Source organism: Chanos chanos, chromosome 5 (genome assembly GCF_902362185.1).
Source record: "Chanos chanos chromosome 5, fChaCha1.1, whole genome shotgun sequence".
Lineage (NCBI taxonomy): Eukaryota > Metazoa > Chordata > Actinopteri > Gonorynchiformes > Chanidae > Chanos > Chanos chanos.
Genome location: NC_044499.1, coordinates 18,342,187 through 18,364,772, shown reverse-complemented (window position 1 = coordinate 18,364,772; position 22,586 = coordinate 18,342,187). Strand labels below are relative to the sequence as shown.

The window sequence follows — 22,586 nt, the reverse complement described above, 5'->3', positions numbered from 1 at the left end:
GTGGCACTGTGTCAGTGTGTGTCTTAATGAGGTATGTGTATCTAAGTGTGCTGACATTACTGCAGGTCTTCTGTCTTTATGCAGCATGTTACACACACGATAAAGCAACTCTGGATACTGCTGTTTTAGTCCCTGACGGATTCAGCATTTAAAACGTAAATTGCTTTGCATGAAATCAGTGCATTTAGTGAAAAAGGAACAGTGAACCACATCATTTAAACATTTCCATAAACTTTATAATAGGCTTCTTTTTTTCCATCTAACAGGTAAACACAGCATTCTCAATGTCATGGCTTTTTGTTTCTTAAATACTCTCCATTCTATGAAGAAAACTGTAAAAATATTTAATTATAACTAATTAAAGGATCTCTGGGGAGAAGGGGGGGGGTGGGTGTTGAGCTGTGGTTCTAGTGGCAGCCTGCTGGTCGGGAAATGGGGGGGGGGGGGCGAGCAGCAGTAGCAGGTGGTCTTCACCGTGATGATGGGGTGCTGTTTCCGTTCAGAGAGAACCTATAGAGAGAAGGAAGAGTTGCTGAGGGAATCATATTGAAGATAAAGAGACAATCCTCACACTGGTTATGCTGTAAGATTATATAAGGTACTGATTTTATTGATCTTATTGTACTTATTCCAAATAGTCCATAAGGAGTTACTGTTCTGTCATCTAGATCAAAACATACATTTAAAAGCATCTCTCTAAGTATAACAATTACAAAATCGATGTTCTGTGTCGCTTCCTCTTCACATGCTCAAAAAAACACCTCAGACATATAGTAATAAAACACATGCATTCACTCATTCACTGGTTTTAGTTAGGATGCAACTGATCTGACTGTGTGACTGACAACAGAGACCCCTGCTCACCTGCACACTCTCTCCATCATATGTGTTACCAGGCGGTCAGAAATGCCCGGGCAGGACTCCTCTGCCAGGTTAAAGGCGTTCTCCAGCTCCTCTATGGCACCCATACCACCTCCACTGGCCTTCCTCTTCTCCTTCAGCTAGACAGAGGACAACACAGCTGTCTCTGAGCACTCTTCACACTCCAGAGCTAAATATTACTTCAGTCTGAGCAGCATTAAGATGCTGTGAGTTTGTGTTCTTCAGCCAAGAAATTTAATGTAATGTGTGTGCGTGTGTGTAGCATCAACATGGTAGTGGTCTCCTCTTCTCTACTCAGTACCTCTCTGAAAATAGGAGTGACCAGTGCAGAGAGACACTGAGACTTGGGCTGCCGTTTCACTTCAGTCGCCTGTGTGAGTGGACACAGAGTAAGGCCACGGATGAAGAGCGCTGCATCACAGTGTTACAAAAGAAAAGCGCTAACATAGCTTTTTAAAGAATCCTATCAACGACGAATCAGAGGTTTCACAGCCAGCTCACCTCGGAGTCTGTATTTGTATAACTCTTCTGGAGTTTGTTCATGGAGCTGGGTCTCACTGTGGGGAAAGTCCACATGGGGCACTGGTCTCTGTCATCGCCCTCTCCGTCCCTGTTTGTCAAAGTCACAGACATGACCCTGCACCTCATCACAGGCATCTCCACTGAGATAAAACCCTGGTGCATCTGATTTAAATAATCAAAGGCTCAACACTCAGTTTACTGAAGTATGCTGTTGCTAAGCGATTGCACTGAGGAGTGAAAAACAGAGAGAACTCTGGGTAACGTTACATGTCAGAGTCGTCCGAGCTGGATTCATCACCGTGGCCCTCTGACTTCCAACGCCGATACCGGTCGATGAGCTCTGTCAGGTAGGAGGTTTTCTTGGTGTAGCGTGTGATAAATTTATGCTTCAACAGCTCCTTTGCAGTTGGCCTCTGAAAAACAGAATTATAGACATGTCTATAAAGCTTATTCATCCAGAGGTATATATACTAAACCCAACCATTCAAACTGGGGTGACTCATGTATGAATCAGTGATGCTTTCAGAAGACTGTCTTTTGTACTATTTAAACCATCAAAAGATCAGGGGTGGACAGTAACGAAGTACATTTACTTGAGTACTGTACTTTACTTGAGTGTTATTTTTTTTGGGAAACTTATGACTTTTACTCCACTACATTCGAAATACAAATATTATACTTTTCACTCCACTACATTCGAAATACAAATATTGTACTTTTCACTCCACTACATTTCTATGACGGTTCTCGTTACTTGTTACTTTAACGCATAGCTTTGAAGTCAGCGGACGAATTTTCTTTTCTAAAATGCGATAGGCCATATTGTGTTCATCACAGAGGAAAAACCAATCACAGTAATCTACTCCAATGCTGTCAGTCAAGTGCGTGCTGCATTTTTTAACAACTGAACTTGGCGGTTTTACTGATGGCTACCACAATGGAAGATAAAGATGATAAAGATAAAGGTTCCTCACCAGAGCAGCCATGGCCAAATCTTAAGTCCATGTCTGAGATTTTTGAAATCAACTGGTTTCCAAGCTAATTGGTTCCCATATGCGTTCGCGCGCTGGGCGGGAATCAAGCGGTGACGATGGTCATCCAGCTGTTTCACATTTCAGACAATGCTATGTAGTAGAAGTAAAATTAACCTAGCCTACAACATTATGACGTGTTTATCCTTTTAAGGCCAATCTGAGTTAATTTAGTGCCTGTTTAACTGAAGCTATACACTGTCTTTTATAGAGGAAGCATTTGGTTCAACTGTGTTTCTATAGGCTTTGTAGCATATTCCACAAGCTTTTTATTCTACAGGTTCTACAAGCAAGTCAGTGCATGCAGTAGGTTGTTTCAGAGTCATTAGACTCTGTAAATGCATTGTTGCAACAATACAACAATGCGATGACATTAAAAAGAAAATGTACTTTTGAATACTTAAGTATTTTTAAAAGCAAGTACTCCAGTACTTTAACTCAAGTAAAAATTTAACTGAACAACTTTTACTTGTATTGGAGTAATATATGACCAGGAGTATCTATACTTTGACTCAAGTAATGGAGTTGTTTACTTTGTCCACCTTTGCAAAAGATCCAGAGCTTTACGTTTTCGAATCATTACATATTAATTGAGATACATTTCTTACACCTCATCTTATAGTTTCAATAAGCTTTTCAACTGATTTCATATGATTATTTGGAATGACCTTGGAGGACTGACCCTTAAAGAAAATGCAATGGGATCTGTTATAATGGGATCATATTTCTCTTGGGGTTTTCACTTAGACCTGAAGCTTAGACAGACCGATGGCTCTTGCATTTACTCACAAAACGTGGGTCCTTATTGAGACAGGCCTCTACAAACTCTTTGAAGGGTTTACTGTAGGAGCCCTCCAATGTGGGGGGAGTGTTCTTGGGAATGAGAAACAGCACACGCATGGGATGCAGGTCTGAGTTCGGGGGCTCGCCCTTTGCCAGCTCAATGGCTGTGATTCCCAAGGACCAGATGTCTGCCTGCAGACCAATCAACAAGTCCATATGGTCAGATCACTCTTATCCACAGAGTCTCACATCATATGTCTGTCAAACTTCTAGAACATATCAAGTGGTACATCAAGAATCCATCAAGTGCAAAGCTACACAGAACATCCTGGTTTCAGTTCAAGGGATAAACATTCCAGAAATGCCATGACTGATTGGCTACAGCTTTCTGCCCTCACTGTTCGTTTGGACAGTATATTGATACTGATTATACTGTCAGTCATATTTTCTTCAGCGACATTGCTTCCATATTAAGAGCTCACCTTAAAGTCATACGCTGACTGTTTGATAACCTCTGGAGCCATCCAGAAGGGTGTTCCCACAAAGGTATTCCTCTTGATCTGTGTGTCCGTTAGCTGCCCTGCCACCCCAAAGTCTGCCAGTTTCACATCACCCTGCTCAGAGAGCAGTACATTGGCAGCTGCGAGTGGACACATACACAGATACAGTCACAGACACTGTAATCAATGTCGAGCTCCAGAATGTCAATACTACACACAAACAGGGAAAAAGTTTAGGAAACGTAAAGAATAGCAAAGAAAGTCTTTAACTTTGTAATATCTCAGTATGCTGCCTAAATCCCCCAAATATGAAATGTCACCATTATTTGAGTAGTATATTCAGATGCTTTTATTAGTAGTAATGACTGGCTCAAAATGAAATTAACAAAACCCTGCAAATATGTGATGTTATGATGGACTAATGTATGCATATACTGTAAGCTAAACAGTTCCGGGGCAGTCACCTTTGATATCACGGTGGATCTTTCTCTCAGAGTGCAAGTACTCAAGTCCCTTCAGAATTTCCCTTAGTATGGTAGCAATGTAGGTCTCTTCCAATGGCCCTGGTCTCAGCTAAGGGAGAGAACAGCATTAAAACCTCACTGATTGAGCGGAAATGGAATTGAGCGTTTAAAAGCGTCTCACTGTTTACTTTCAAAGCTACGAATTGGCTTAAACAAATAAGAATGAAAAAATAATGGTTGCAAAGAAAAAAAATCAATAATGTCTCCAATGGTAAAATTTGGGATGGTTTCCTACTTACAAGATCCAGTGCTGAGCCTCCACCTAAATACTCCATGATTATCCACAACTTAGTTCCCTACAGGAACAAAAAGAAGCCAGTGAACTAAGTGAACACATAGTGAACATCCACTATGAACACACTCACAGTGCATGTGTCTGAACATAATTCTAAAAGCATTTTTGTCCCAGGCATTCCAAGAGTGTGGTTTCCAGTTGAATGTGGTCATTTTTTTGTTTTGTTAGTGACTTCACCACAACTCACAGAAAAATACATCAGGTGTTCTTCAGGGGGGAAAAAATGAGCCCACATCAATACTTACACACAGACCACATCTAGTACGGAATGTTTTCTGAAACATCTTTTCCTTTATCTCTCAATCACTTGACTGTGCGACAGTGAAGTCTGTCAACATGGTGAGGAGGACAAAGGAAGAATACCTTAAGATAAGAGCCATAGTACTTGGTGACGTAGGGACTGTCACACTGGCTGAGAACAGTAATCTCCTGCTGGATGTCTTCAATCTCATCCTCAGCCTCCTCCAGGTCAATGATCTTGATGGCCACTACCTCTTTGGTGCGGTTGTTGATGCCCTTATACACCTCACCAAAGGAGCCCTTTCCAATACGCTCCTGCTTGGTAAAGTATTCCTCTGGGTTGAGCCGGGCATTCTGGTAGCAAAGGGAGGAAGATGAGTAAGAGAATGACAAAGAGAGAGGGAGAAAGAGTCTAAGAGGAGCAAACAGAACCTGGTATTCCGGCATTCTGTTGTTGTCAGAAAGGACTATCGGTTTTCCCAGCATCAGTAAAACATAGCTACATTCTTGAGAATACTTGCTGACAAAAAGGCCTTGAATTGATTTCGAATTCTATTTAAGGACATGAAGAAGATATAATGAAGAATACGGTTAATTTATTTAGAAAAGCCTCGTGACAGTTGGATATTTTAAGGTAATCGATACGCCAACACACTCCCTTTGCAACATAATCAGGCTTGGGATGGATGTGCAAGGTAGTGGGCTCCGAGCCCATAAATTTACCTGATTCTGCATGTCGCGGAGGTGCGCCATCCTCTCGGCAGTTTGGTCAGAGTAAGGGCAAATACAGCCCTTTCTGCCTGGAAAGGGGTCTTCTCAAATTCGTCTATGTTTTTGTCTTCCTCCTGAAACCCAGTTAGCCAGCTAGCTCGTTAAATACATAAACACCCCACCGTCCTGTCAATCTGTCGCGTTTTCGGCTTCGAATCCCCTTATGGTGGACTCTACAGCCTGACGACAACGATAGTTAGGTATCGTGTAACTCCATGTATGAGAGCCGGCGCACACAAGCAAATCCGTTTCCGTGTATTAATATTTTATTCCTATCAAAGAACGCTCGGGTGGTTCTTCATTTATTGCTTGCGGGAGGACAAAATAATAGCAAGTAATGCGCATGCGCATCGAAGGCAGCGAGGAGTTGTGGGTGTTGTATTTCCTCGCGTGCAAGTTTCTGACGTGTCTATTTGGTAAAGAACGAAGGGTATCCGGCTGGTTCTGTGATATTGTTAAGTAAGATAATGCGATAATACGTTTATTATCATATACTTTGAAATAGGCATTACTGATGCAGAGTTGCTTTCCACCTTTCTAACGAATTTACAGGTGAATAATTGTTGCCAGAAATCTCATGAGACAAGGGTCGGGAACACTGTTGAAAGTTACCCACACTAACAAATGATGAATGTTTCATTTTATAATTAAAACATTTAGAATAATTCTAAGATGTCGCCAGTGTTTCGCTTTTTGGTCTCTATTTCCCTCCTTCATGTGGCCTTTGGGCATCCCTTTTCCCATTCTGCTCATCCATTGCCTTGTGGTTTTGGCGTCTGTATCTAAAGATCTTGAGCTTGGTTGAAATTTTTACCTGATTTCCATAATGAAGTTGATCTCCATAATGAAGACTTACAAGTGAATAAAACTGAATGTTTACATATTATTAATTATCAGGTCACTGCAGTGTCTTACTTTCTTAACCTTGTAATCCATTGTCCAATCCAGTGCAATAAGATAATTAGCCTTTAGTCTGACATAAAATCCTGGTTAAATTTCAAGTGTAGCTGAAATCCACAAAAATCAATACAATCTTAATTGTTTCTTGCTTCAAGTTTAAACAAAGTCCTACTTCAGAGTTATATCCATGTGAATGTGTTGTGGGGTATAAATGGAGACTGGGATTTGGTTAAGGTTGTAGTGAATGAATGACCTGTTGTGGTAAACAAGATTAGCCGTCCTCTTTTGTCTGCCGTCCTGTACTTGATGTGTACACCAGTATGCAACATAACCGGGCCTACTGCAAGCATAGATTGCCTCCAGTTTACACTTAATTTTATGATCTTGCTGATAATCTTAACTCACTACTTATTACACCTTACTTTTGCGTATAATGGCTCTCAGTCTGAAATTGTTGAGTCTATTTCTGAATGGATTAAAGTACATCCTCCTTAAGACAGCTAAACATAGAGAGATAATGGACACGTAAGACAGGCGTCCAGCAGAGTATGAATGAACATAATCTTGATGCGTAGGCTGCCCAACTGAAATACGTATAGAAAATGTTATGAGAAAAACCTTAACAAAATAAACTGTCAGTTTTTATCATTCAGACACGTGCATTTTTCGTCAAATACCTTCCTTATTCTATGTTTACACAACCCTCTCCCTCTCTCCATCAGCACAAAATGTTAGATATTTCACAACCTTTGATTTAAAATATAGCATAATTATTCCCCAAAACACATTAAACTAGTTTAAATTGCTGTTAAGTTGTTTAGATGATTTCAAGCGCAGTTGGAACTAAGGCTTATATTTGGAATAAGCCCTCCTCTTGACCGTTAAGTAGCACAGTTACCTAACAGTTCTAGGAAGCTAGAGAGGAATACAGTCGTAGGTGTACAACAAAGCTGCAGGTGCAGCAAGCCACCAATTACAGTTTCAAACCATGAATCGCAAAACGTCATGTCTTAACCTGAGGATTATACCACAATAAGGAGTCGTTCCCAGTGAGGACCTAACATAATTATTGCGGCGGATATGATGATACGATTTTAGTTCATTTAACTTCGGAGCGATAGTCGTGCGATTCAGGTGGGGAGTCAGGTGTTAAAATGGGTAAATAGTTGGCTGGTTGAGATGAAGAAGTGGCAGTTCACGCGAACCGATTGGTTCACTGAACACTTTTTATATGGTGTCATCGATGGCTGATATATTGCACTGATTGCCAATCTTCTGAGACTTTTTTTTTTTTAATTGTAGTATTTTCTGGTTTTATACAGTGTAAAGCGTTTCTGGATGGATTTGATCGGTAAATAATTGAGCGGCAAGACAATAACAAACTACGGACACTTCTTCACCAAAAAGGGTATTTTCTTTTACGCAGAACGTGCTCCGCCGCAATTAGACTACCAACGTTGTTTGTTCCTGCACGAAGGCAGTATGCGGGACATCAACATGTTGCGACGGTCCTCGATGTTCGCTGCTGAGGTAATGGAAGTTTTTGACCGAACGCCTACAGAAAAAGAGCTGGTCTCCCAGTCAAAGGCGCTGTGTAGGGAGTTCATCTATTCCAGACTTGTTCGAGAAGGACTCAGCTGGTCGAAAATTGAGCCGGATCTTCCACCGCCAAGTGGACTTCTTGGAGATGTATCCATGGTGCTTCTTAAACTTGGTAAGGAGAGTGATCAATGACTAGGGGTCATACCAACTATCTGCCCAGTACGTAGCTTGTCTCTGAAAGAACTGACAAATGTGCATGTTAACCGAGGGCTGTTTGATGAATGTTTAGTGTCAGCCTGGGCCTGGAAGCCCACGTGCTTGTAGTTTGGGAAGTACTTCGCTTCACTCCGTATCTCAAATCCTGTTAAATCCTGTTTTGGAAATTTAATCCAGCTCACTCCATTGTGTCGCAGGTGATGAATTGGAGTACATTCGACCATATCTTTTTCGAAATGTGGCAAAGCAACTTAACATCTCTGTAGCAGTGGAGACCATGGTGTCAGATGCCTTCCTTACTGTGACAACCGAGATTCTTTCATTGGGTGAGTAACTGCCAGTGTTGGAGAATACACTCAGAAAGTGCAGTTTTCCTAAAAGCCTGTAGTTGAAAGTACAGTAAAGAAGCCGATAAAAGAATCACTTTGCGTTACTAAAGTTAATTTGAAAAAGTAGTTCACTACATTAAAACTGTGTAGCATAAGTTGATCATACTAAATTTGGAATGACAAAAAAACATGACTTCAAGAACATTTACTATAAAAAGCAATACTATGAAAAACTTTAACAGGGCCGTGCCACATAGGTTGTGTCACTGTATCAGAACAAATTTCCACATAAAAGGTCATCTAAAGAAATATGAATGGCAGAAATCAGTTTTAGGACCAAAAGTGTGGCACTGAGAAAACCTTTGAGCTAACAAGACAATAGTAATGTTTGTTGTCATCAGCACTTGAAGTCATTTTGGATAACTCAAGGCTGGAGGGCAGGCACCAACAGCGATGAAACCACTGTAACAAATAGAGAAGATTTAGAGAAACTGGAACTTAAAATAGAGCTCCACCACTGTAATGAATGAAAAGGGTAATGAAAATTAGGAATGCTTCTGAAAAGAAAACTTCCATCTCATTCTTTTCAGTGGAAAATGGAGAGGGAAATCTTGGTAGCTACAGCTGGTAACTTCGAATTGCTCCAACAAAAAAAAGTAACTGAATACTGAAAACAAACAAAATCTGAGTGTAGGTGAACTGCTAACATAAGACTGCTAAATATAGCCTAACTACTGGTGAACATTTATGTGTGACCTGAAAACTTTGTGTGTGTGTGTGTGTGTGTGAGAGAGAACTTGATTCAGTTTTGATTTGAATTTGATTTGAGTAAATGTAAACACAAACATCTAGCCCAACAACAAATAAGCATATGAATAAATGGATCAGTTTACTCTTACTGTAGCATTCCCCAGCCTTTTTATACTTGTGGCAGGAATTTCAGAATTGTTTTCAGGGTTGTCTTGGTACACCAGTTTGTCAGATGTTATTGCTACTGTGAACACTACTGTTGAAAACATAACCCGTGTGATCAGGTTTATGTGACATTACTCAGGAAAACAATTTCCTGAATACTGTTTCAGGAGTACAGGAATAGTGTATAGATTCTGGTTATTGTGTTGGAGAATACTTTTTCATTTTGTGAATTATACATCTTTCCACACCTTTATGTTGTGGGAAAGTGTATTATATGTCATTTAGTGTGTTGCATCATCACATGTCAATCATGATACTTCACACCGGTTGACAGAAAAAAAATGCTCTATACTTTATAGGCAAATAATAATGTCACCAGCAGTCAGAGTTTGATCTCCTACCTGTCTCATGATTAATTTCATATGCTAGACTAGAAAGAAACTGAACATGAGCCAAATTTTGATTAAGAAAAAGTATACTTTATATCCGTACTCAACAGCAGCATTTCTATGTGCACATCTGGCTGGGTTTTAGTGGGAGTGAGGCATTGGGGAGAATTTTAGAATCCAGTGGAGTTCTCCATAGAGTAGATAAACTTTAGAACCATGAATACATAGACTATGTGTTCTGGTCATCGTCACTCCTGCCAAAGTAGGATCACCTGTAGGAAAGCGACTTATTGTTCTTCATGGAACAGGTTGAGGGGTAGTGGATACTTTTGACTGGTTTAGGATGAAATATGTGGCTATGCATTGGATAGTATGCTAGTATTTTTGGAGTGCCTGGGAAATGCCAAATAAGGCCATGTCAGCAGACTGTACTGGCACTGATAATCTTTTTTTTTTCTTCTTTTTTTTTTTTTATTCCACCACGGTTGAATGCACCCAGCACATGTCTCCCCCTAACTGATGTACTCCACATACCCTTACCAAGTCTTACATCTACATCTACTCTTCTCTCTCTCTCTTTCCCCTGAGACACATCAGAACACAGGGAACTTTGCTTGAAGACTCAGACTTTAGCACTAACAGAAACTACATACAGAATTGCACACAGCATTGTGAAATAATACCACAGTGCTGTGAAAAAAAGCTTGCTGATTTGTTTGTTTGTGAGTGAATTCTGTCAGGGAAACTCCGTTCTAAGAGAACTTAATTCTGTTAGCCTTCCTGCTGCTTTTTACGTAACGGGCTGCAGCAGATTTTTAGAATGGGAATCCCAGGAAATTGATGCCCTTCTCTTTGATGTAATTCCATGACCTCAGACACTGCCTCTCAGGAGAAGAGCAGATATTTCACATGGCATGTTGCTGATCCGCCTGATGAATGTGACTCCTTACTGTTCATAACTTTTGGTAATGATCTGATTTGCGAGAGACTCTGTCTATTGAATCAGTTCTCTTAGCTTCATGTGAATTCTAAAATGATATTTCTCCTCATTCCCTGGTCATAGAATTCATATGTTGTCATATTGTAACATTCTCCATATGTTGAATCAGTTTAGAGTTGTTGAAGTGTACCTTTTTCTGCTAATTTGACTGCTCAACTTCAGGCAAGAATCTGTTCAGGTTCACACCGCAAAGTGATTAAGGGTAGCTTTGTTGAGGCAAAGATTTTTTTTAGCAAAACTGTCACAAAGTCTCGACTAGCTCTCTTGATCCTATTTTCACTGGATTTTCACTCACTTTTATACTTGTGGCAGGAATTTCAGAATTGTTTTCAGGGTTGTCTTGGTACACCACTTTCTCAGATGTGATTGCTACTGTGATCACTGTGATTGCTACTGTGAACACTACTGTTGAAAACATAACCCGTGTGATCAGGTTTATGTGACATTACTCAGGAAAACAATGTCCTGAATACTGTTTCAGGAGTACAGGAATAGTGTATAGATTCTGGTTATTGTGTTGGAGAATACTGGATTAAAATCTTTTGAATTATGAGTTTAATAATGTGTAATGCTAGCGACTGTACTGTATTACAATCAGGTTCTGGATCAAAACTGTGGAACATTTTGCTCAAATACTATATACTAGAAATATAACATCTTTACAACAGTTTTAAGATCCAGCTTAGTCTACACTATGATTTTTCTTTTGTTGATTCCTCCTTTGTGGATTCTGTTTTTCTCTACTTATATTTTACATCATTTTATGTTTCATATTAATTAAACTAGTGCCTGTAGTTTTGTTTCAGCCCCTCTGATTTTCTCTTTCAGGTGTCACGTGGGGGAAAGTAGTGGCCATCTTCGCGATTGCAGGTGGTTTGGCGGTGGACTGTGTGCGGCAGGGCCATCCAGCCATGGTGCACACCATAGTGGACAGCCTGGGCGAGTTAGTACGCAAGAGCCTGGTCCCCTGGCTGAAGAGACGAGGCGGATGGGTAAGTGGCTGAAGCTGTACTCCATCTCTCTGTGTCAGTAAGAGAAACAGTGACCTCTGTGGACCACGTGGGGCATTGCATAAGTTCCCATGAACAGCTGGTCAACTGATTTCAATCAATGATGTAAAAATAGGCTTTAGACAATACGAAGGATTGTTTTGGTGTAGCATTGATGTTTGGTTCATGCCAGGGATTTATATTACGTTTAAATAATATTTTTTCCCTATCCCTTGCATACTGACAATGCATACGTTTTAGTGCTATATAGATGGAAATGGCAAGCCTAAACACTAATTAAGTATGAGTTGTTTTGTGTAGATGTCTTTTTAGAAAACCTGGATGGCAAGGAATTTACTTTAATCATGTTCTTTTTTTCACTGATCCACAGGAGGATATTTCAAAATGTGTGGTAAACACTGACACTAGTGCACATTCCCACTGGATAACTGCAGTTCTCTCGACCTGGAGGCAATTCGTGAAGACCATGTATATCTACCTGACAAAGTAGTCTGGGCAGACAATGGTTGAGATGACTGTGGTCTGGGACTCTGGGTCCAGACCTGTTTTATTACCTGAGTCTGTTTCTCCCTGGGGAACCCCCCCCCCCCCCCCCCCCAAAACAAATTCATGCATTTTAATAGCCCCTCACTTAAAAGGTCGAGAAATATCTGACTAATTACTTCACTTGGGGTTGCTTTTTGGGGATCAGTCACCACAGACTAAGATGAAAAGACTAATCATTAAAACAATGGCATTGCAGTATCTTATATGCTATAGTACTGTAACAACCATCTCTGAAACCGGGAGGAGACTAAATTGATGAGTTCCATTCCCTCAGAGGGAGAAAACAAAGTATCAGACTCAGGGTGAAGCTAAACCCTGCCACTTTACTCTCTTGTGTTGAGATTCTCAAGTGAGATTTGAAAATGACCCGGAAGTGTCAGGATGCTGTATGGATCACAGAATCAGAACCAAGCTGGTCTGTGTATTCGCTTTGGAGCACAATTGTGATATCTTTTACACTTAAAAATGAAAGGGTGTAAGGTGAAGAGTTCTAATATCACACGGTTTTAAGTCTATCAACAACATTTTATTTTATTTTTTAACAAAACTATATAAAAGGCTAAGATATTAATGAGATGGTTAGTGTCACTTTTGCACTTGTTTTAATTGATGTGTGCTGTGTGTGTTGAGCGCATTGTTGTTTTGCACTCCCTACTGTATGCATTTTAAAAATAAAGATTTTATCCATCCATGAAAAGATTGTTGAGTGCCTGAATAATATGTGCAAAAAAAACCCCCCAAAACCCCTAAATATTTCTTCTCCTGATCTTTTATTTATTCAAGTAAACAACCAATGGGAAAACTTTTCTCACTGCCAAAACCTGACTCTACTGTTTAAGATGAGGAGTGTCTTAGACAGAAGAAACCAGCAGGACAGCAATATTCATTAGCACCAATTCCTGAGTAAATCAAGTGCTACAAAAAGAGCCAAAAATATGCAGTGGAATAAATAAATAACAGCTCATGAAGTTGTAGTGCAGTGCAATTTATCCAGTGCATAAAGACTTCCTAAACTGACTCTGCTGGTCACGCTACTAACTGAACGATCATTTCCAACACATGACAACTGACAGAGAACTTTAAATATGGTGATATTTAAATATATTAACTGTCATTCAATAGAATAATGCAGTGAAATATCTTTATCCATGTCCTTGTTGTTGTCAGTATAATATTCTTTCATCTGTTCTTTCTCATAAGACACAGTTCAGAACACACACAGAAACTTAGTCGATGCAGCTCACTGTTACAGTTATATGTGAAATTACATGTACAGCCTTAAACAAGCAATTTACTGTATGCTTTTTTAAATGCCACTGGTTGTTTGTAGACTCTTGGTCCTCTCACTCTACTGACCCCTAGGAGGCCCGACGGTATGTGATGTGCAGGTGCTGTGTCAGCGGATGGTTTTCTGTGGCCATGGAAACAGTCTGCTCCAATCGTCCATCTGGCCTCAGCTGAAAAAATCTTGAGATCTAAGAGACAATAGCAAATAAAAAAAGCTCAGACTAAAGATATTTCAGCTCTTTAATATAATCTCACTTCTACACAGGGACAATCCAACACTGCTAAGGAGTCTCTATTTAACATTTTTGAACCCAGTAAGCCTAACCCAAATCTTTGTCACTTGTTTACTTCAGGCAAAAGTGTATCAGTCTTTATACCTCACGAACATGGGGTTCCTTGGCAAAAGAGGTTCTGGCCATTGCTTGACTCTGTAGGGTGATCTGGTGACCGGTTAGCTCCCCCTCTTCAATCTCCACCAATCCTAAAGAAGCTAGAGCATATGAGACTCCACCCATAGCTCATGTTTATCATACTTCAGGTTGTGTGCATAAACTATCATTGCAGTGAAAATTGGGTGTGTGGTAGTGATGACGTAGATATGGTTGAACTTATACCTGAATTCTGTGCAATGATGAAGGCTACTCTGTTGGTGCCTGGCTGGAGTCTGATAAATCCACACTCTCTATGCAGTGGCTTTTTGCTTTCAGCGTGGAAAGCATTAAACCTGGTAAATGGTATAAAGTTACCAAATAAACAATCTGTTAGTTGCACAGAATAGATAAAGTATGTGTCGTTTGCAGTGGAAGAAGGGGGAACATTGCGGGTAAAACCAGTTTTTGTGCTGACACATTTCGTCAATAATATTAGGGTGAGACGGAGTTTGTTCCTACATAAAGTTAATGACAGGTTGTCCCACATGAGAGAAGTGAAGGGTCTCATTGTAGCGAAAGGGTGCAATCGAAGGAAAGGAGCCTTCCCCCGGCTCGTCTGATTCCCAAGTACCCAGAAGCCAGTCTAGGGGCAGCACCGCCGGGTTCAACTCCGCTGCGGAGAAACAGAGGTAACATAAGGACATCGTCTCTCAGATGCTATCTCAGCATTTCCTCTGTGGTGACATTGACCCATTTTCGAAAGCTCGGACTGTATTTTATTCGCGTTCAAGAGATTAAGTAAAACTGGCTAAAATGTTTATGCTACTCAGGGTCTTCGTATGACTTTGTGTTTGTCTGGTTAAGGAAATCTTAAATCCAAATTCACCGGCATGTTTACACTCGGTGTCGGATTTATTCCAAACACAAGGACGGAGCATTTGAATTTACCGTTGTTTTTTTCTGGGATAGCTGCAAATACAAGCTTGTAAACATGACATTCAGTTTCAGTGTCTCTTACCTGACTGATGGAAAGGGCACGTCATCACATTTAGAAGTTCAGTGTTCACTCGCGCTTTAACTCAACCGACTGAAACCTAGGGTACGATCCGACGCAGCCTCTATGACTCGTCTGACTTTCGATATTTTAATTTATCTCACTGGCATTAAATCCTCTGACCTCCCACTTCACTAGTGGCTCCTGGGAGATGTAGTCACATTGCCTTCACGTAACAATACGGCACTGCGCATTAAAGAAAGCTAGTGCATGACTAATATAATGAAGAAATGTTGTCTTATAGGATAAATTAAATATATTTAATGAGTACATAAACTCATTACTCTAGTACCTTAACTGTAGTTTGTATAATATGGCTCAGTTTATATAACAAATAGGCCTACCTTGTATAAATAAAATCTTTGCCAGATGTTCTTGCATTTTTATACTTTTTGTTTTTTGACTGTTCCTTTAAAACTTGATAATGCAATCGGCAACTATTACTCCATGTGGCCTGTGCTGCCATCTACTGTTCAAATAAGAAAATGTTCATTCACTTCGAAGACGGCGGCTGATTGGTAATGGCATTGATTCAGTGCTTCTCTTAGTATTGGTTTAATTTTTGTATCCTTATTTTATTATGAATGGAAGTGAAAAACATGAACATGAACACAATTTACAGAACATTTTTGAATTAGCATAATTCATTTTGATATTGAACTCACTGAGAAGAAAAAAAAACTTTCTATCTAATTTCCAACATACTCTAAATTCTACAAAAGTTATCTAAATTCTAAATCATTACAATTTTACATGGTCTGTCAGGATGCACATAGTATTATACATGTTTATATAGCATATAGATGTTTTTATATTTCTTATAAAAGTGTTTAAAGCACCCCTCCATAATAGTTCAATAACGTGGCATCTGTACAAGGTTCTATCCATGGATGTCATAGACTGCATTTTGGCTGAGACAGATGCTCCTGAAGAGCCTGTATTCAGTTGAAGCCTTTCTCTAGGCCTTGCTCTTGGGGCAGTTTTTAAGAGCATCGGCCAGGGCAGCCAGAGCCATATCAGCGTTCCCTTTGTTGCAGTTGTATCCCATCAGCCCCACTCGCATAACCTAATGTTAGAGAGAAGAGAGTCAATCATCTCAAATAGGGCATGAGTAAAAGGAAAAATGGTTTGGGGATCAGTACAGTGGCCAAATTTTACTCACCATGCCAACAGAGGGACCAAGCCCACCAGTCATCTCCATTTGATGGTGCTTCATGATATAAGCTAAGAGCTCTCGCCAGTTATAACCTTCAGGAATAGCAATGGTGGTAACTGAGGGCAACCTCAATTCCTACAGGGTAAAATCACACACAAAAGCACATATAGTGTAAATACATACTCTAGAGCTTGTCAGAAACATGTATTAATAATTGAAATCATGATTTTAATGTGAACGTACATCTGATGCTAAAACTGTTTTGAATTTCAATATGTTTCAGTATGGGAAAAAAAGTTGCAGAATGGAATAATCTAGGTGTGTGGAGAGTGTCTCACCTTGTCCTTGATGAAAAGCTGAAGGCCCAGGTCTTCCAAACCCTTCCACAGATACTCAGCCACTTCCCTATGGTGTCTCCACGAATTCTCTAGGCCCTAATGGGAGTACAGTCATAGTATCTCCAATTAGATCCAAAATAAGATTGGATATCTGCTGACATCAAACCTATTTGACAACCCTACCATGTACTACAGGGGTGGTCGAGGAATAAAATTTTGGGAGTTTACAGAAACGTAACAATCACCATCAGAAATCTGAAATAGCTTTTGTACCATGTTTATATCTGTATTATAATGCTAAAGTTATGTCAGTTAGAGTGTGTGGCTGCCTCTAACCTTCTCAGCAAGGATGGCTAGACTTTCTCTCAAGGCGAAAAACCCAGACACAGGCCCTGTGTGATGGTATCTGAAACACAGAACAGTGACATGAGTGAGTGACAGATATTACTCTGTTAAATACCTTTTTATGGCTCTGATATCAGCATCCCTAGAGGGCTTACATTCTTGCTGGCTTGCCGTCGCAGCCCCAGTAGTTTGACAAATAGGTCATATCAAGGAGGTAGGACACGGGTTTTGTTTTTCTGTTAAACATCTTGTGGCTGTGAAGGATTTGAAGGCGCAAAGACATAAAATTACTTTTTTTTCCCCCCATGTCTTTAAAAATACACAGACTTGGTAATGCACTGCGCTCTCACTCATTTGCTGACTCACATGCACAAATTTGATGCACTCACCATGCTCGTTCACTAAAGGATATTGGTGCTGTGCCTGGAGGTGCATTCAAGGCCTTCTGGGAGCCAGTGTACAGGATGTCAATATCTGGATGAAAACAGAGCGGAGAGTAAAAAGGGGACCGTGACAATGATTACGTCACAGGCACTGCTATCTCACAGGCACACAACCTTGAAACACATGCAATGTAAAACAACCACCTCCACTTCTGCCAATCAATGACCAGACTTACTTTGCTGATCCATGTAAATAGGGGCGCTTCCAAGTGATGCAACCGTGTCCACTAAGAGCAAGCAATTGTGTCTGAGGAAAGATACACAAAAGCAGCATAAAGAGCAAGTTGTTAAAAGTGAAAATATTTATGCTAGATGGTGCAAAAATGATAAAAGAATGCCTCACTTGTGACACAAGTCTCCAATTCCATCCATTGGTTGAACGAGGCCGGCTGAGGACTCTCCGTGTGTGAGGAAGAAGAGGACCGGTTTATGTTTTGCTAGAGCCTATAGGCAAACAAATAGTGCATGACATAGCTGGTAAATACAACAAAGAAAATTATCACTTAATTCTTTTTCTGGCCAGCTGTGTGATGTAAAATTATGTATGAGAAACTATGTTAATGGACAATCAACATAGTCAAAGACAAAGTCGTTAAGAGGACCACAGTGATGAAAGAAACAATGGGTAAAAATTTCACTCAGTATGAACTTGCCTCAAGTTAAATTTTACCTGTTCGATTTCTTCATTTGTAAAATAGCCACCTGGTGTTTTTACCATTGTGTGAACTTTAGCACCTGTTGGAAAAAAATAGTCGTATCAGATTTCACCACAGAGCTAGCCATGGTTGCGCTGTGTAACTGCAACAGGTGCGAGTTCAGTCTGCAAATTTAATACTCATATACAACCCATTACTGTCGTTAAGTAACTGATGAACTGATGTCGCGTGAACATCTTACCCATCCTTTCGGCTATTTCCGCAACTCGTTCTCCCCAGATGCCGTTGATGGCTACAAGGACGCTCTCTCCAGGCTCCACCGTGTTAAAGACCGCGCATTCCATCGCAGTGTGACCAGACCCACTCATAGCAAGAGTCATGTTGTTCTCTGTCTGAAAAGCGTACTGGATTCCCTTTTTGATATCATCCATAATCTGCAATAGAAAGTATAAGATTTTGAAGATCTAAGAATATTTTGTCCACATGAAAAAAATAATTAATTAACATTGTCCATTTAGCAACTACACTTACAGAAAAGTTATTTTGATTGCCAACAAATTATAAGTTGTTTCATTTTGTGCATCCTGACAGATGTTCATTTACATAAAAATGAGCATCACAAGCTGTTACCTGGTACATCTCTTGGTGTAAATGACCAATTATCGGTCTTCCTGATGCTGCTAAAATGCGTGGTGGTACATTGGAGGGACCCGGTCCAAATAAATAGCGAAAAGGTGCTTCGAGTGGCCGCAGCATGCAAGCTGGAGGGGGAATAGTCACGGAGGACACTGAGCGACACCAGAGCGGCACCTTTGAGGGTAGGGAGTTCTCCAAAGCGGCTTGCTGAGCCAGGAGCGCCGCCTTCGATAGCAAAGTCCTCGGCATCATCTTTAGGCTCCCAACTCCGGTGGAGAGTGTGCAGCCAAGTTTTACAAAGGGAATAACGAACTTCTTGAAACGCGGGGTTTGTCGAGCATTTAAAACAGACGGGTCTTTGACCCTTGTGGCACCGATCATTACGCATTATTACGCAGCTGTACACACCTCCACACCCTTAAAAGGTCACATACAGACAAAACGAGTCAGGGAAAAAGAAAGAGAACTGCATTTGAGTGTTTGCGTAGGAAATGTTTAACTTGCTTTTGTTTTTAATTTATTTTGGAGAGGACTCATAGTTTATTAAACCACTGATTAACCACTGATTTCTGATCTTTTGTTTGCACTGTCCATGTGGTAATTTCAATCAAATTTTTAACACAGTCGTTTGTAGATTTTGTGAAATATTATGAAGTTAATCAGTGTTCTGGGAGCAGGGTGGATCTTCATGTGTGATTAATCCTCTCTCTGACTGAGGTGATTTTCCATGGAGATTAAGGGTCTTCAAACCCCTGATGTCACTAGCAACCTCTAGTTTCAGTTTGGTTGGGATTGGTTTGTTCCAGAACAAACAAAGAAAACACACACAGAAACGCAGTCACAGAGACATACAGACAGACGCACACCCACACAAACAGACGCACGCACACACACACAGACAGACAGACACACACACACAGAGAGAGAGCGAGAGAGAGAGCAGATAATCTCCAGTTTGAGAGGGTTGCACCATAACCAGATGAGCTTTTGGCATACACTTCATGTAGTAGAATGAGTGAGATCCAGTTATGTTTGGTTTTGGTGTGTTTTTTGCGACATAAGATGACATGCACTCTCGATCGGCCCATCCCAACCTCTTTCAGGGAGTCTCTCTGTTCCAAGAGAGAAGATTGGCTGATAGTCACCTTGCGCACTCATTTAGACAAATATGAACAGTAACACAGGAGCAGACACATGCACGCGTGCCCTTACACTTATGTCAATGATGCTCTTCAGTGCTCTGTGTTTCAACACTCACAGTAAAAGTACTGAAAACTCAGTTCGGTCTGTCTGAACATGGAGGGCTAACATTTGAAACAGTTGACTTTTGGCACATTTTGAATTACAATATATTTCTTATATTACATGGTCTTTAGATTTTTATTCATGAGCATAGTAATAAAACCCAATGTTATTGCTGCATCATATATTACTTGCACACAGTGATTTCTTGGTGTGTGTGTGTGTGCGCGTGGGGGAGTAAGGTGGTCACCAGGGTGATCTACAATCTGCATGCTGCTTCACAACCTCCACCAGTCAAAAGGAGTCTGGTTTGAACTTGTTTCTGTCACTATAACCTTGTCGAAAAATTTAAGCAAACAGCACTCAGGTAATGTGTTATGGCTGGATTGCACTTGTAAAATCAGTTCAGTCGGAGTACTTATAGCCACTGAGACAATTTTAAAATATATTTATAGTGTTTGGGACAGTAAAGTACTTGATAAGTTTGTGTGTGGTAAAGAACAACATATTCAAAGTTTTTCACATTTTTTTCTCAAAAGTTTTTGTGCAGGAAGATGAAAAATGCAAAGTAGTATAGGTTACTCTAGGCCATAGAAAACTCTGTTGTGGGACACATGACATCATCAGACAATTTTGGCTGTGGTCTTGGCCTGTAGTTTTTGGCAGCAGATAAATGAATAAAAAGATAGCATTCCCCTGAGTGGTATTTAAATCAGTAACGCACTGAAAATTTATTGAAGCTACGCAATGAATTTAAATAGAAATGTCAAAATCTCACACATGTGTCACCACGTTTTTAATTTTACTTCAAACTTTGATATCACAGGAATGCCACAGTTTATTTTAAAACTTCCTCTATCCAAGTAACATCTATCCTCTGGACTTATTCTATTCTCTTGGGATTTCAGAATCAAAATGCCTGTTGGTTACCCATAATGTCCCAAAGTCTGACAAAATATGATCTAAGGAAAATAACACGGTGTGATTTAAGCCTGTGTTTGCGCACAAGTGTAAACTGATGCTTATGTCAGAACAGAGACTTTGACCAGAACACTTGTCCAGTCTCTGATCCCACAGTCAATAATTAGACCGCCTAGTAAATAAGTGGGTCCCTGGTGTTTACCCTTGTGTGGCCTTTGCACCGTGGTGGGGCTCAAGGCCTTGCCAGCACAAAGAGGAAATCATACTCTAGGCAGATGACAGGACCAGATTCTAAATTTCCCACCAGTCACAGTGCCATTATGCTGGCACTGACAGTGAGATGGGTACATACAAGACTCAGTATGTGACTCTGACTTCACTGCTCAAAGTACAGCAAAATAACTTGTTGTTGTTGTAATAGACAGGAATGTGTTCACATGCTTGTTTATCATCACCATCATCATCATCATCATCATCATCATCCTCGTCGTCGTCGTTGTCTTGGTTGTCTTGGTTGTTGTGGTCATCATCATCATCATCATCATCATCATCATCATCATCATTATTATCATCACCATTGTCATCGTGCTCTGACCTGATTGTCTAAAACAAAGCCACTGGTCTCTGAGATTTAATTTGTTTTTGGCTTTCTGTGTATCATCTAACTAGCATTGTCTATCAATGATTCATTCTCAGTACAATTTGTGCTAAAAAGTCATTACTCAGGAGTATCCAAACAGATGTGTCTGTATCTACACTTTGAAAGCAAATGCACTACATTCTAATTATTGTGGTATATTTGAGACTCTGCTTACAGAACAAGCAAAGCGCCTTGTCCCTATACTCACCTTCAAATCAGTCTTACAGGTGAATTAATCGTACAGCTCAGGTGTGAACTGTGTCAGTGGAATCAGCTGTCAAACACACAAGGCTGTTCTGCCTTAACAGTTTCAGTCAGCCTAACTCATTTTCAGTTGGATGCACTTTATACAAGCAAAGATTAAAAATGGAGGTCGACAAACTGGGGATGTTCACAAAGCCAGGAGGCTGACAGCAGTGATACATCATCCTGAGGGATGTTTGTGCTTAGTAGGTTAGTTAAGGCAGCTGGGGACAAGGGCTCCTGGTAAATCAAACTTACTCATTATTTAATATCACAAGTATTTTCAAATATTCAAATATATTATTATAATGGCCCCATTCTCTAAGGTAAAACTAAACAACATGTATATACACTAGCAATAAAATAAATATGCACACTGTTATCTCAGAATTCAACTGTTTTTTCCAATTATTTCATCACGTGAATTTATGGTAGATATACTGCCATATCTTGACCGATATTTTTTACATGCATGGAACAACAGGCTGATATGTTTCTCCCTCTCTCTCTCTCTACACAGCTGCAGGACTCAGCGAGAACCACAATGACCTAATTCAGGGAGAGAAACGCATGTTTTGTATGCAGAATTGCCCTAGACAAGCTTTGTTTTGAAATGCAGCTCTGTGTAAGACTGAAGCCCACATACATATATATATATATATATATATATATATATATATATATATATATATATAAAAAGGCATGAAGCAGCTGTTTCACTTGTCTGTGAAAGTCTCTCAAGGGTACCAAACCCTCCTCTCCCTCTCTCTCTCCCGCTCCCTCTCCCTCTCCCTCTTTCTTTCTCTCTCTCTGTCTCTGCCCCTCTCTCTCTCTCTCTCCCCTTCTCTCTCTCACTCAG

The 22,586-nt window shown here is 40.2% G+C and overlaps 4 protein-coding genes across 4 annotated transcripts; 1 reads left to right on the top strand and 3 right to left on the bottom strand.

The window, feature by feature from the left end:
• Positions 1 to 417: 417 nt before the first annotated feature.
• Positions 418 to 5,853, bottom strand: stk25b (serine/threonine kinase 25b). Its single transcript, XM_030773827.1, has 11 exons — positions 5,501 to 5,853; positions 4,901 to 5,131; positions 4,482 to 4,538; positions 4,183 to 4,291; positions 3,701 to 3,858; positions 3,225 to 3,410; positions 1,672 to 1,817; positions 1,384 to 1,492; positions 1,184 to 1,252; positions 865 to 1,001; positions 418 to 510 (listed from the first exon to the last, which is right to left on the bottom strand). The coding sequence occupies exons 1-11, from the start codon at positions 5,528 to 5,530 to the stop codon at positions 471 to 473; spliced, it is 1,272 nt and encodes a 423-aa protein (XP_030629687.1). The 5' UTR covers positions 5,531 to 5,853; the 3' UTR covers positions 418 to 470.
• Positions 5,854 to 7,849: 1,996 nt separating this feature from the next.
• On the top strand, positions 7,850 to 12,364 carry bokb (BCL2 family apoptosis regulator BOK b). The gene is made up of 4 exons (XM_030775835.1): positions 7,850 to 8,162; positions 8,404 to 8,532; positions 11,668 to 11,831; positions 12,220 to 12,364. The coding sequence occupies exons 1-4, from the start codon at positions 7,931 to 7,933 to the stop codon at positions 12,337 to 12,339; spliced, it is 645 nt and encodes a 214-aa protein (XP_030631695.1). The 5' UTR covers positions 7,850 to 7,930; the 3' UTR covers positions 12,340 to 12,364.
• A 797-nt stretch (positions 12,365 to 13,161) lies between these two features.
• thap4 (THAP domain containing 4) lies at positions 13,162 to 15,164 on the bottom strand. The gene is made up of 5 exons (XM_030775340.1): positions 15,072 to 15,164; positions 14,573 to 14,726; positions 14,297 to 14,406; positions 14,060 to 14,163; positions 13,162 to 13,870 (listed from the first exon to the last, which is right to left on the bottom strand). The coding sequence occupies exons 1-5, from the start codon at positions 15,094 to 15,096 to the stop codon at positions 13,754 to 13,756; spliced, it is 510 nt and encodes a 169-aa protein (XP_030631200.1). The 5' UTR covers positions 15,097 to 15,164; the 3' UTR covers positions 13,162 to 13,753.
• A 493-nt stretch (positions 15,165 to 15,657) lies between these two features.
• Positions 15,658 to 19,092, bottom strand: agxtb (alanine--glyoxylate and serine--pyruvate aminotransferase b). The gene is made up of 11 exons (XM_030775812.1): positions 18,676 to 19,092; positions 18,287 to 18,479; positions 18,060 to 18,124; positions 17,733 to 17,833; positions 17,566 to 17,636; positions 17,336 to 17,420; positions 17,102 to 17,200; positions 16,938 to 17,007; positions 16,602 to 16,697; positions 16,270 to 16,398; positions 15,658 to 16,173 (listed from the first exon to the last, which is right to left on the bottom strand). Exons 1-11 carry the CDS (start codon positions 19,060 to 19,062, stop codon positions 16,066 to 16,068), a joined length of 1,404 nt encoding a protein of 467 aa, XP_030631672.1. The 5' UTR covers positions 19,063 to 19,092; the 3' UTR covers positions 15,658 to 16,065.
• Between the last annotated feature and the right edge of the window lie 3,494 nt (positions 19,093 to 22,586).

Excerpts from the sequence above, each read along its gene's own strand:
- stk25b (XM_030773827.1), bottom strand. The coding sequence starts at position 5,530 with ATGGCGCACCTCCGCGACATGCAGAATCAG. Across the intron at positions 3,411-3,700 it reads AGTCAGCGTATGACTTTAAG|GCAGACATCTGGTCCTTGGG; the intron begins GTGAGCTCTTAA and ends ATTGGTCTGCAG. Across the intron at positions 1,818-3,224 it reads TCAATAAGGACCCACGTTTT|AGGCCAACTGCAAAGGAGCT; the intron begins GTGAGTAAATGC and ends TCTGTTTTTCAG.
- bokb (XM_030775835.1), top strand. The coding sequence starts at position 7,931 with ATGCGGGACATCAACATGTTGCGACGGTCCTCGATGTTCGCTGCTGAG. Across the intron at positions 8,163-8,403 it reads CATGGTGCTTCTTAAACTTG|GTGATGAATTGGAGTACATT; the intron begins GTAAGGAGAGTG and ends ATTGTGTCGCAG. Across the intron at positions 8,533-11,667 it reads AACCGAGATTCTTTCATTGG|GTGTCACGTGGGGGAAAGTA; the intron begins GTGAGTAACTGC and ends TTTCTCTTTCAG.
- thap4 (XM_030775340.1), bottom strand. The coding sequence starts at position 15,096 with ATGACGTGCCCTTTCCATCAGTCAG. Across the intron at positions 14,164-14,296 it reads CATCATTGCACAGAATTCAG|GATTGGTGGAGATTGAAGAG; the intron begins GTATAAGTTCAA and ends TAGCTTCTTTAG. Across the intron at positions 13,871-14,059 it reads AGGAACCCCATGTTCGTGAG|ATCTCAAGATTTTTTCAGCT; the intron begins GTATAAAGACTG and ends ATTGTCTCTTAG.
- agxtb (XM_030775812.1), bottom strand. The coding sequence starts at position 19,062 with ATGATCGGTGCCACAAGGGTCAAAGACCCGTCTGTTTTAAATGCTCGA. Across the intron at positions 17,637-17,732 it reads ATTGGAGACTTGTGTCACAA|ACACAATTGCTTGCTCTTAG; the intron begins GTGAGGCATTCT and ends ATCTTTCCTCAG. Across the intron at positions 17,008-17,101 it reads GACGGCAAGCCAGCAAGAAT|ATACCATCACACAGGGCCTG; the intron begins GTAAGCCCTCTA and ends TCTGTGTTTCAG.